This window comes from Pundamilia nyererei, unplaced genomic scaffold, assembly GCF_000239375.1.
Source record: "Pundamilia nyererei isolate P.nyererei 1_Seehausen unplaced genomic scaffold, PunNye1.0 scaffold00135, whole genome shotgun sequence".
NCBI classification, from domain to species: domain Eukaryota; kingdom Metazoa; phylum Chordata; class Actinopteri; order Cichliformes; family Cichlidae; genus Pundamilia; species Pundamilia nyererei.
Genome location: NW_005187536.1, coordinates 551,253 through 564,722, shown reverse-complemented (window position 1 = coordinate 564,722; position 13,470 = coordinate 551,253). Strand labels below are relative to the sequence as shown.

At 41.6% G+C, this 13,470-nt stretch overlaps 1 protein-coding gene across 1 annotated transcript in view; it reads left to right on the top strand.

Moving 5' to 3' along the window:
• Window positions 1-13,470, top strand: part of LOC102199403 (partitioning defective 3 homolog B-like) — a 213,201-nt gene that overhangs the window by 37,218 nt on the left and 162,513 nt on the right. The window contains exon 3 of the mRNA XM_013913502.1: window positions 8,358-8,511. Coding sequence (XP_013768956.1) covers window positions 8,358-8,511 — 154 coding nt within the window. The remainder of the gene's footprint in view (window positions 1-8,357; window positions 8,512-13,470) is intronic.

Here is a 13,470-nt window from a genome sequence, read left to right as displayed (position 1 = left end):
GTAAGGTTAGCATTTACATCCTTTGGGAGTGAATGTTTTCTCATCCGTGTTCTGTTGTTAATGTTTGACTCATTTTTTAAAGCATGCAAGAGAATAAAAAACGCACGGTAGGGGACAAAAGCGAACCCTTAGGAATAAAACAGTCAGATTAAACAGAGTATCGAGACTGAGAGAGCGAGCGCGGGTGTATCAGATTCATGTGTTAATCGATAAGCTCTTTGTTGCTGTGTGGGGATATCCAATAGAGCAGAGTGCTGGAACATGATGATTTACATCAGCCGATTTGTAAGGAGCCACTATAACTCAGAACATCACAGCGGATCTTACAACTGTTAAAACATTTAATATTCTCAAAATAAGACCTTAAAAGTATCGACTGGTTGTCAGATGTCTCGCATGTTTTTTCCTGACCTTTTATGTGATCAAATAAATACAGTAACATCATAAATAACTGTCAGATGTGTAAAATGCTTTGTATATGGGTCTAATGTTACAGTGGAGGTTTTTTTTTGAGTGTGAGTTGGATGTTCCTCCAGTACACTGGTTTGTTGCTCCGGCGTGAAACAGGAAATAAATCAGCATCGCACACCTTTACTTACATTCTTGAGCCTCAACCAAAACACAAACACAGAAAAGCTAAACCTACATGTCACGTGACATAGAACAGCCATAACTTACTCCTCCGGGTACACATTTGGGCAGAAATGTAGCTCTGTGGTTAAAACACTCGAGAAACAGTGTGGTGAGCTTCAAACACAACAATGAAATCCACGCTTGGCTTTTCCCTTCTGCTTTACATCAAAGTGAAGTCAGGTTTTTGGATTATTTGATTGGTGAAGTGTCCACGTACCCCAGGTGGAGCAGTTCGGGGGTCTCTTTCGCGAGCTGTGGATACAAGCGGCAGAAATGAGTTTCCTTCGATGAGTGGACCCCTGAGTTCTTGAATGTGATGACTCGACTACGAGACGATGTAGGGTTTTTAAAATTGGTACCATAGGTGCATCTAGCAGGAGGCTGAGTGTTGGCACTGTCAGCCTACTGTGAACATAGAAAAGAGTCACATAGAGTCAAAAATGACACATTATATGTAAAAATACCATTATAAGCAGGTCAGTAAGTCATAATTGGCATTTCTAGTTTTTTCCCAAACTTTGGTTTCTAATTCTGATGAGATTAAAAGACAAGCACACACTTAAATCTACGGTAAACTCAGAGAACCATGTCAGAGGGGAGAGCGGCTCAGCCGAAGAAAGAAGCCGTGGAAAAACAGTGTAAAATGAAAGGAGGCAGGGAGGAAAGAAGTGGGAAGCAAAGGAGGGAAGGCAAAGTGATGCCAGAGGGCGAAACGGGGCTGAGCAGGAATATCTGCTGATGAAAGAAGAAAGGCCAACTTGTAGCCTGGAACAGAAGAGCTGACCTGCCTCAGGGTTCATTCAAATTCTCTTTGTAATCTGCAAAATTTATGCACGAATATTTTTATGGTCAGTACATAGAAACTCGCTCCACTTTATAAGTATTATTTCTCCTGAGTGTTGTTCCTCAAGCTTAGCTTTAATCTGCTGCTCGAGTGACCGTAGCTGCCCACAGCAGCAAACCAGATGTTTGTGGTTGGTGCATCACAATTATGTCACATGTTTTTAAACTTTGGCACTACACCTAAATAACTTAAAGAGCAGGGAGTGAAATAACAGATAAAACAGGATCGCAAGCTTGTAAAGTTGTCTGGTAGTTTTAAAATGTGATGAAGTGTTTGTGTTTTCCTCTGCTTCTGGGTCATGTCTTTACTTATCTCTTTTTTGTTGAAGTAGTAGACTCATAAATGACACAAAAGCAGACTGTGAGGGTCAGACGTGTGTGTGTGTGTGTGTGTGTGTGTGTGTGTGTGTGTGTGTGTGTGTGTGTGTGTGTGTGTGTGTGTGTGTGTGTGTGTGTGTGTGGGTGGGTGGCTTGGAAGGTGCAGTTTTGTTTGAGCGTGACTAGGTGGTGCTGTCAGTCTATCCTCTGTCAGTGTGTGTGTGCTTGTTTGTGTGTCTTTCTTCTGTGGTGTCAGAATAAAAGCTCTGTGAATTTTGGGCCTGGCACACTTATTTATTATCCTCAATTCACCGTTTTATTTGGTTCATCTGAGTTTATTATTCACATTTTTAAGAAAGGCATCATGAAAAGCAGTAAATTAGCATATTTGCAAAAAGAAAAATGGAAAATTGTTATTTGTCGATCTTGTTTTTCCTTAATCTTCGTTTCTATGTGTATCGCACCCAAAGCCATCTCCAAAACCAGCCTATAAAACAATCAGTAAAACAACATCCATAAACTATTCATGAAATACTCACAGTTGTGGTCATGTATGACTCTTCTGATGCAGCTGTGATGGAGTGGTCATTGCTACGGATATTGCTGACTGGATAAGATGCCAAAGTACGCACACAGACACACAAATACACACTTCATCATCATGGATTTTTTTATGGTAAGTGGTTGTGAGTGGAAATCAAAGGTCAGTGGTGTGCGGATAGCTTAAGCGTGTTTAAAGATTGTTTTGTTTGGGTGTGAAAGTGAGAGTCCACATACTGTTTGCGAGCCGTGGATGTACTCGTGCATTTTTCTGATTGAGGCGTTTTATCGATCCACACCAAACCAATCAATCGGGCTTTAATCGAGCCGATTAAAAAGCATATCATGCGGAAAAAGATGGTAATGGAGGTGTGTGTGTGTGTGTGTGTGCGTGTGTGTGTGTGTGCGCGTGTGCACCGACGCCAGTTCTGGACTGTTATTAATTTACCCATATCAGTTTCATTCACTTCATAACAGAGGCGGCTCTGCACTCACTGACATTAGGAAGTGCTGAGCAGTGTAAACATGGTGCATCATGTAAAACACTGAAGTGAAGTTACTTTATTAGTAAAAGTGATTCACATGTTTAGATTTTATTTAGTCAGTGATTACTGTTGTTTGCTAAACCGGTAATAATAACAGAGGGTCGTTCACCTGTAAACTGTGAAAGTATTAATTAAAAATAAAAGGCCTAAAATTACACGTCTTTTATTATGAAAAGACTTGGTGCCAAAAATTAGATGTTCAGTATGTAGATCAGAATGAATCATGGAAACATGCAAAGGCTTACGAGTAAATGTGACGTGTAAGTCTTGTCACCTGCCTCTAAAAAAGAACAAAGTATAAGAAAGTATTTTTGAATTAAGACTCACAGACAATTAAAAGACATTTCTACATGATGCTGTCAGCAGCACGATCAAAGTAAAATGTGTTTGACAGAAGAAGAAAGAAATAAACAAAATTTTACTGCCATTGTCTTCTTTGAGTTTTAGATGTTGAAGGTTAAATATTATATATATAATTACACGATTGAGATGAAGAGTCGCAGAGAGAAAAATTACAGTTCGTGGTAATAAAATGAGTCAAATTTTGACCCAAGTTGTTCAATATTTTTCAGATGTGTGACAGGGAATCAGTTTTCAAATTTCCTCTAAATAAAATGTGTGTGCTCGGCGGGTGACGGGTGAGCAGGGCTGGGATTGGCAGCGTGTAACTTTTCATTTTGCTTACACGTCATTGCATTTGACACAGTGACTCTCTGACAGTCTCCAGTTGCAGGTTTGCTTTTTGCTCTCTGACATCCTGAAGGTTTTTACAGTACCACACATCTGTCAGTCTGCCTCGTTATTATCTTTATAAGTCTCTCTCGTCTCCGTCTCTCACGTTCTCTGTGCCCATTTGTCTTTTTCGGTGCTTTCGCTCGGTGCGGTCTCACCTTTCCGTCTCTTCCTCCCATGCTCAGGCTGTGGTGTCATTTTGTTTGGCAGGTCTTTGAGTTCCCTGTTGAACAGAACAGAAGCAGAGTCCTCCCATATCTGCTACGCTTGCCTTTCTTTTCTTCCCCCCTCAGCTTTTTAAGAGACTTGGCAAGGCTCTGTTGAATTTGTCTACACATTTTTCTTCCAGTCATCCTTTCAGATGTTCTTTTTTTTAACGATCTCTGCCACGGCTCTGTGCGTGTTTTCATCTGGAAGCTATTAGTCTTGTTCTTAAGCAGTTTTCTGGTGAGGAATGTGAGCTCTTTTTGTTACGTTGTGCCAACACAGACATGGCTGGAAGTATTATCTTTTTAACTGTCTGTCAGTTTGTCCCGTCCTCTTAAACATGTTGGATGGATTTCTCTTACTCGACACTAATATTGATTCTTACATCCAGAAAGTTAAATGTTCTTCTGATGGTTAATTTCTTTGATATGTGTCAAGCAGGTACATTGTATCCATATTGTAGAAGTTCAGAATGAAAAGAAAAACTGGAACAGGGTCCAAAATAAAAGTAACATCCCTTTCATCACATTTAGTGGGTTTTTTTCATCTTCCAGTTGATTGGTACCCTAAACCAGCGGTCCCAAACCCCCGGGCCACGGCCTGGTACCGGTCCGTGAGTCGTTTGGTGCCGGGGCGCGAGAGTTGAGGCTGTGAAATTTTTGGTTTTCAGGGTTTTTATTGTCAACTCGGTTTCCCTGGGTCTTTTCCGTGTTGTAGTCGTGCGTCTTATTTTGAAAGAAATGTTTATGTGTTACCATAGCGACCTGAGAGCATTAAGGGGCAGAGAGGAGGATGTTACTCTCAGTGTTGTTGGTGCATTTCTGGAGGACGCTGCTAATAAAGTTACACAATTACACAGTGAATTCACGTTTATTATAATGTTTACAAAATCCCACCGTTTTTGTCTTGGTCGTATCGTTTTATTTTGTTGTATTTATCCGCGACACCTTAAAGGCCGGTCCGTGAAATATTGTCTGACATTATACCGGTCCGTGGAGCACAAAAGGTTGGGGAGGTTGGCGTGAGTAATGGGTTTAACAATTATATTCTCTTCCACTAGAGGGCAGTGCAACTACCTGCTCTAATTAAATGGGTTGCCAGCTGCTAGTAAACAGAAGAAGACGAAGAAGAAATTACATAATAGTCACGCTGTGAGACGATACAGCGCGTAATAGCAATAGATAAATATTTGAAAAGAAAAAGTAGTCAGTCTGGTCCTGGAGAAAACTCTGACACAGGTGAAGGCCCAGCGTGAGTAGTGGTCAGAATAAAGCAAAAGGGGTATACTGGGGACAAACCGAGCCAATTCTACTATGTCTGGTTTGGGGAAAAATATCAATATGCTTTTTGTCACATTTTTGGTTGGTGGTGTGCCGTGTGATTTTTCTAATGTGAAATATGTGCTGTGGCACCAAAAGGTTGGGAATGACCTGGGGAAAAGGATTCCAATGTCAACAGAAATATGGCAAAAAACGAAGATTTGTTACGAGAGGAAAAATTGAGTAAGACAAAGAGAGAAATCTGTGTTAGACAGATGGAAGTGGGGAATGTGACAGAACATGAATGTGTGAAAGACGGAGAGGCCTGGATTGTGCTGAATAGCTGGTGAGATTTGCTGGGAAGATGGCAAGAAAGGTGCGATATTGTGTAACTTGATACTATTTGGCTCTTCCTGGAGAAAAAGCAAAAGTATGTACAGATACGGGAAAAAGAAAGTACACCCTCTTTAAATGATAGGAAATAAAATTATTTAAAATGATTTAATTATGATGAACTAAAAATCCGACAGGTTATAATTTGTTTAACAAAAACGAAGCCAAAGTGTAGAACCATGCGCTAATAATCAAATGTGCTGGATTAACTGATCATCAATAAGTCATGCCGCCTCTATAAAAGCAGGCGTTTTGGCAGTTTGCTGATTGGGAGCAAAGATCCAGGTGATGAGAGCCAGTTGTTGCTGCTCATCAACCCAGGAATGTCTATTTCCAAACTGTCTGAATTTAATTGGTCTGCAGTAAGAATGCGGATTCACAACATTGAAGACAGAGGCCGGTCTTCCCAGGAGTGAACGTCCCAGCAAATTCAGCCCGAGGTCAGACTGTGAAAAGCTCGGAAAACCTACAGAAAACAAAACGACTATCTCAGCTGTGTTCAAGTTCATGACAGTCCAAACAGACTGGGAGAGAAAATCTCTTCTCTCTAAAGAGAACATGACAAGACCTGATCTGAGCAAACCGCAAGACTTCTGGAGCAAGAAGTTGACCAAAGGGGAGACGTTTGATCAGGATTTGCACAACACATCACTTTGCACCACAGGACCTGAACCCGTCTGTATACTAAAGTATTGTAGAGCTAAACATGAAGCTGTCTGACAGCTAAAGCTTGGGAATAATTGGGCAATGCAGCAGGACAATGACCCAGGAGCAGTTGTGAATCTGCACATCTATGGCTGACAAAGAAAAGAATGAAGTTAGTGTAATGACCCAGTCAAAGTCCAGACCTCAACCCATTGAAATGCTGTGGTGGGTCTGTGTTACTAAGCATAGTGGGCCAAATTTCCACCACAGTGATGTCACAGACTGATAAAGTCATACAGGAAATGAGTGCTTCCAGTTACTTCTGCTAAAAATGGTTCCACAAACTGTTTAGTTCCCAGGTGTATGTAGTTTTTCACTTGCTGCTTCTGCATCTTGACTTAGTATTTGTTAAAACAGTTATTCATCTCAACTCGTATTCACTGCATTTAAAGACGCGTTAAAGGCTGAATCATTTCTTATTACGCCCCCATCTGTGTTTTTATTGTTGTAGCTTCTGGTTGAGCAGCAGACGTAGAAGTGTAAAGGTACACTTCTACGTCTTCTACGATTGAGTTGACAGCAACCTCCTAAGACCCGAACTCTTCCTCGGCAGCATTTTTGATTTCTCTTTGATATTTGGGCTGATTGGGACCCAATGAATGTAAAAACAAAGAATGACCAGATTTATTTATTTATTTTTTTACCTGATTTTTGTTTCTTAGGAAAAATCAGAGCCACATATGAGGATATTTGTTTAAAATTTCGATAGAACAGTAGCAGTATAATGTCCTCGTAAGTGGATATCAGGCCCTTGTAGAGCAAAATTGAGTATTTTGGTCTAAATAACCCAAAATGTGATGTCCACATATGTGGACGCCAGGTCCTAGGAGGTTAAATAATAGCATCCCAACAAATGTTAACACCGACCTCTCCACAAACAGTGAGCCCAGGGAGAACACTGAGGTGTCTTTGAATTACTGTGAGACTAAAAACAGGTGGATACTCAGGCAGGTCCTTAAGTCCTGTCACACTAAGCCTCTTCTACAGAAAGCTGACAATTTGTCACTAGCTGACAGTCCAGGCTCCAGTTGCGTAGGTGACACCTCTAATGTATTTACCAACCACTTGCATGTCAGTCTGCAGTGTCACTCACTCCTATTAGTTGTCACTTTAATTGCTTCCCTCAAAGCTGAGAGTTTAACTGTGGACCTGGTCCTTATTTTACTTGTTGCTAGTCTCTTCCTGTGTGCCTGTTGTATATGAGAAAGTTATAATAATGAGGTTGTGGAGTGTTGTATTAATTACAATTGTGAATTGCTGCCAGCTAATGCAGCGTCCCAATCATAAAGGGTGAAAGGTGGGGTCTGCTAGCAACACACAGTGGAAAGGGCTGTACACAGTGATGTTATGATTGTGGAATTACAGTAACTTTTAGTAAAACTTTACATCAAAATATATCGCCAAAGAACCCAGATATACAGAAATACACTGGTAGATTATTGTTCCACTGATCCCAGTCCATGAAAAAAGATTGCACTGAGGGAACATAGTAGCATCTGCCTGAGTAAGAGACAGCAAACAAATCCTAGTTGTTGTTGTGTCCACTGTCACATGAAGCCTCTGGCTTTGCTGGCAAAGTCTCCTTTCTTTACTCTTAGCCACTATGGACACGATGCACATAAACACACACATGCACACAGGGCTATTCAGCCTGTGCGTGGAGGCCCCTAGAACACAGTGTGGACGAGCTCTGTGCAACGTTAGGCTAAACACAGACTCGGTGCACTGCTCAATAGACAGGGATCCCACTATATAACCCAGCTAGAGTTAGCACAGTGCGCACACATGCACAGAGGACATTAATGGAGTCAGTGGTTAATCAGTAGGACACGCTCTGTCACAGGCATGCTGGGCTCGTTGGATGTCCTCTATAGCGTGCTCATCCACAAGGTAACACATGTTGAGTGCTTGTGCATGCAGTAAACCAAACAGAGCTTCTATTGTTTGTGGTTTATTTAAAGAAGCCAGCAGTCTGTTTATGGATTAATGGTGAAGTATGAGCACTGTTGATATCCATATGTTGGTTGTTATCTCTTAAACCTGCTTTGTTTTCTACAATAGGTAGTAAAAAACTTGTGATATTATGTCCTAAAGCTTTACTCTGCTGCAGTTATTGTTTAAATGTGAAAATACCAAAAGCAGAAAAACCTAACCTGCTGCATTTTGTGTGTTTTCCTGTAAGCTGATGGCGGTTTATGAGGAACATGAAGCCCAGCAGAGGAGCACGGCTAACACAAGCCTGGCCCCGAGTCCTGACCACTACCAGTCTGAGCTCTCGGTTTTCCAGCCAATCACGGGAGGAGAGATTGAAGTCAATTCCTCAGCACTCAAGTCCAGTGAGTAATATTTGTGTTTCCGTCTAAAGAAGAAATGTGTTCTGAGCAAACAGGCCAGTGTGTCGGTGCTCACATCAGCCATAATGGACTAAACTAAGCAGGGAACCACCTGTGTGTGAAAGACTGCAGCTGCTAATAGAACTCCTGATCTACACACTGATTCCTCTTCACAGCTATATTAATGCACTTAAGGAGCAATTAATGTGGACTAAGTTGGCAATTATATTTAAGCATGAGGCAGCTTACACTGACAAGTGGTTACTATTGCAATCACTGTTTGAAAAGAGCGTAACCCATGTTTTTGTAGCTCATCTTCACAGCATGAGTGAGTCTATTTATAAAAACATGTCCAGCTGTCTTTGTGAGAACCCGTTTGAGTTTTAGACCATTACAGCAACTGCATTTTTTCATTTTGTTCAGATTTTGTTTCAGGGTTCAGGTAACAACTAGGTCAGGGTTAAATTGAGGCTTTGACTCTTATTTGATAAATGTAGGAGTTTGAGGTTCCCACAAACATACGGACACAGAGTGGAGCAGGCCGGCAACAAAGAACAACTTCCAAACAGCCTCACCTGCACCTACCGCTGCCCCCACCAGCACAGCCACCGAGTTTGAAGTAGTGGTTTTGATATAGGCAAAGAAAAACTACACAGATTATCTCAGATTATCCAGAATATGTTAAATGAAGACATCGTTTGACCCCCACAGCAGATTGTCTGCGAACCCCAGCTTACACCAATAAAACTTAGTGAAGCTTTCTAATTGTCACCAAAGAAGCCGAAGGTGTCCTGAGCCTCTCAATGACCAAAATCAGTCAATATCTTCTTTCATTTAAATAAGAGACCTGAGCTGTTCACATTCTGGGAACCAGGAAAAACTAACTGCATGACTGCTTAGCTAGCTAGCTAACGGTGTGCTGTAAAAAAGACTGGTGTGAGTAACTCAGAGAACAGCTCCAGTGCTGCTGCGCTCTTATATGGATTTTAAAAAAGTAAGAATCCTGATCATAAGTCACATGAAATATTAGTTTTACAGTCAAATTTTAAAGCCAGTAAAACTTACTGGATAATAACCACATGCAGTCGCAAATTTTGGGAGTAATGTTTGACAAGTCAGTTGTTTTGGGATTTGCGTTACATGATCTTAGAGCGAATATTAACCCTTTAAAGCCGGTCGGAGCGGATACGCTCCGTTTTGCGTAACTATTTTTAAACCCCTGTAGAATTGTAACCACGTAAGCTAGCGCAATATTTTTTTTTGCATATGAAACCGGAGGAGTTGTACTTACATCTTGTGCCATCAGCTTGTCCTAGGTCACGGTTTCCTTCCACATATAGCTTTGCAAAAACTGCATAAAAAGCACTTGCAGCAACAAAAACATAATATTCCAGAAACACAGTTTGCCGATCCGATCAGCTGTTTGTAACACTTCCTACGTCCATCAGCGCGAACTTTCGCATGTCCTCCATGTCCTGCCCGAAACCGGAAGTGACGTCAATTTGCGGAAATGTAGTTTTTTACCATCAGGGCCTCATGAGCCTATACTGGTGTTTTTAAAAGTTATGTTTGACTTTATGACTTTCTGTGTCGTTTCTGGGATGCTTAGAACTAAAATTGCACTGCTGGAAATAGTTTATTTTGATGCATATGCTGTTTTTTTTTTTGCAAATTTGCATATTTATTTTCATTTTTCCTGCAGTATATAAAAATTGGTGTATTTCAAAAATAAAACTACGAAGACACTTAGTTTAAATTTCCTGTGGTGGAAACTATTTTGTGCAACTTTTGTATTTACAGTTTTGAGGGATAAGCCTCTTAAATTATATTTATACATATATAACTAGAAATATATATGGTAAAAAAACAAAAACGATTTTACATTTTTTTGTAGTTTATTGCACTTTTTTGCCATTTATGTAATTTCTAGGCACTTAATGCAGACATATTATTAAAATTTGGGCTACAATGGTTGTATTGATTTATATCAACTTGAAATGCTCCCAAAAATGGCACTACAGCATGTAAAAATATAATATAAGCTCTGGCGGACTTGGTTCTATGGTAGGTCTTAAAGGGTTAAATTGAAGATAAACTGTTTAAATACACAAATAATAAACAGTTTATCTTCAATTTATTACAAAGTACTTCATAAAGTGTCTACAAAGATATTTATTTAAGGTGTAATTTCTGGTGAGTGAGGCAGACTTTTTCACGGTGTCACAAAACCCAAAGCAAATGTCCATCCATCCATTTTCATCCGCTTTGTCCGGGGCCGGGTCGCGGGGGCAGCAGCCTGGAACACCTCACCCAGGAGGCGCCTAGGGGGCATCCTTGTCAGATGCCCCAACCACCTCAACTGGCTCCTTTCGATGTGGAGCAGCAGCTGCTCTACTCTGAGCCCCTCCCGGATGGCCGAACTTCTCACCCTATCTCTAAGGGAGAGGCCAGCCACCCTTCGGAGGAAGCTCATTTCTGCCGCTTGTATCCGCGATCTCGTTCTTTCGGTCACTACCCACAGCTCGTGGCCATAGGTGAGGGTAGGGACGTAGATCGACCGGTAAATTGAGAGCTTCGCTTTTACACTCAGCTCCCTCTTCACCACGACGGACCGGTGCAGCGTCCGCATTACTGCAGCTGCAGCCCCAATCCGTCTGTCGATCTCCGGCTCCCTTCTCCCATCACTCGCGAACAAGACCCCGAGATACTTGAACTCCTCCACTTGGGGCAGGAACTCATCCCCGACCCGGAGTGGGCACTCCACCCTTTTCCGGCTGAGAACCATGGCCTCAGATTTGGAGGTGCTGATCCTCATTCCCGCTGCTTCACACTCGGCTGCGAACCGCTCCCAAAGCAAATGTGAGGAACCATTTCGCCCTGACAGACTGTGAGAGGTCAGTGTATTCTCAGTGTTGTTCAATATTCCATTTCAAAGGATTCTCCTGACAGGAACAAAAAGTCCTTCAGGAAGCTCGTTGCCTTTTAGCTGCAGCCTGCAGGTCAGTGCATAAACAGGTGAGTGAAAAGAAACAAGTCTCATCCTCCACCAAATTACAAAGGAACTCATGCAGTCGATGGTTTGAAGAAAGAACCTGTAATTTCAAAATATAAAACGTGTTTATGAGGTTCAGAGTCCTGTTCTGCACACGAGGAATGAATTCCAGCAAAGACAAAGAACAGGACCTGATAGTCAGGACAGATAAAAAAAAATAAAAACATGATGGTGGCAGTGACGGAGCTGAGATAGAGACACAGGAAGAGCAGTGTAGAAACTGATGTCTGTCTGGTCAGTGTTACCTGTCCGACCTGTCTGCACGACTCTCTCTTTGCATCACTTTCCTCCTTCCTGTGTCTTTCTCGCCTTGTCTCACTGTCTCTGTCTTATTTCAAGTCCTCGTTCTTGTTTAGGAGCAGTACTGTACATGTGAGTATAAAGCTGTCACAGTCTCTTTGATTCTGCTTTGAAACAATGAAACTGTGCACCTTATGGACAGTGTCTGCTAACTTTTAGCCAAAGCAAATGTTAACATTTCTAAATGTTTCAGCAAAATGTCTCTAAAACAGTGTGACAGTGAGATATTTCTGCATTCATTGACCTCATCCTTCTCTCTGCAGCTTAAAGGACACGTCATAAACACATTGTTTTGTTTGGTAGCAGGTCATCGCACTTCTTTAGACTGAATTTCACACAATCGCTGCCACTAGTTTTATTTCGAACAGTAATACAAGAATTGACATTTCGGCTTGTAGGATATGACCTTCCTTACTCGTAAAGCAGGACTTCACTGTATGATCCAGACGCTGTTAAGACAGGAAGTTTAGTCTGTTTCAGTATGGTCGCCTGTCAGCAGAGATTAGCTGTAATGTGTGACTGTCGCGGGAGATTAGAGGTAACAGAGCTCTGCAGACTATCACTGTCAGCGGGAGAAGGTCAGACTTAGGCCTCTATCACCGTCTGAGCTTTGGGCTCTGAGTTAAGTCACTTGTCTCTCTCTTACACGTTTCCTCGTGTTCTGGTTTTACTTTCCTGGATTTTTCTTTTCTTTTTTTGTCTCACTTAGTAATTGACACATTTCATTCTGTGAAACGAGGGACTCAGGAATATCGAGGCTGATGAGCCCACACTGCTTAAAATCAGGAATCAAAGTGCTAAAATTCCTCAACTAGGATACATAATCAGCATTAGAGCGGATCAGGAAAGGTTTCCCATAAGAGTCAAAAACCACTGATTGTAGTGTTTTCTGTAAGTGGCACACTTACCTTGATTCCAAGGTTTTTCCTGCATTTCAAAAATTTGACATGTACTAAAGAGGTTTTAGCTTCCAAGCCAAAGGTAAATCACTGGGACTTTAGTGAGGATATCTTTAAATCAAATAGTCAAAAATAACATGAAAATACCCAAACCTTTATAAACTCCAAACTCTGCGTGGACCAAAGATGCTCGAGTGTGTGCTCACCTCCCTGAGGCTCATTTTAAACCAGGAAAAAACCAGGATGGAATAACTCCTATTATCGACCTAATTCTACATACATGATATAATCACTGTCTGCTGTTGGTACAGTGAGTATAATTTTCTTATCTCACCCTTTATACACAAACATGCTAATAATGTATGTGTAACTGTCCTGGAAGTCTTTTAAACCAGTAACATCCATCCAGCCGTCATCCTTCCATCCATCCATTCAGCCGTCATCCATCCATCCATTCAGCCGTCATCCATCCATCCATTCAGCCGTCATCCATCCATCCATCCATTCAGCCGTCTTTCATCCAACCTTCCATCCATCCATCCATTCAGCCGTCTTTCATCCAACCTTCCATCCATCCATCCATTCAGCCGTCATCCATTCAGCCGTCATCCATCCATCCATTCAGCCGTCATCCATTCAGCCGTCATCCATCCATCCATCCACCCACCCTCCATCCATCCATCCATCCATCCATCCATCCTCCATCCATCC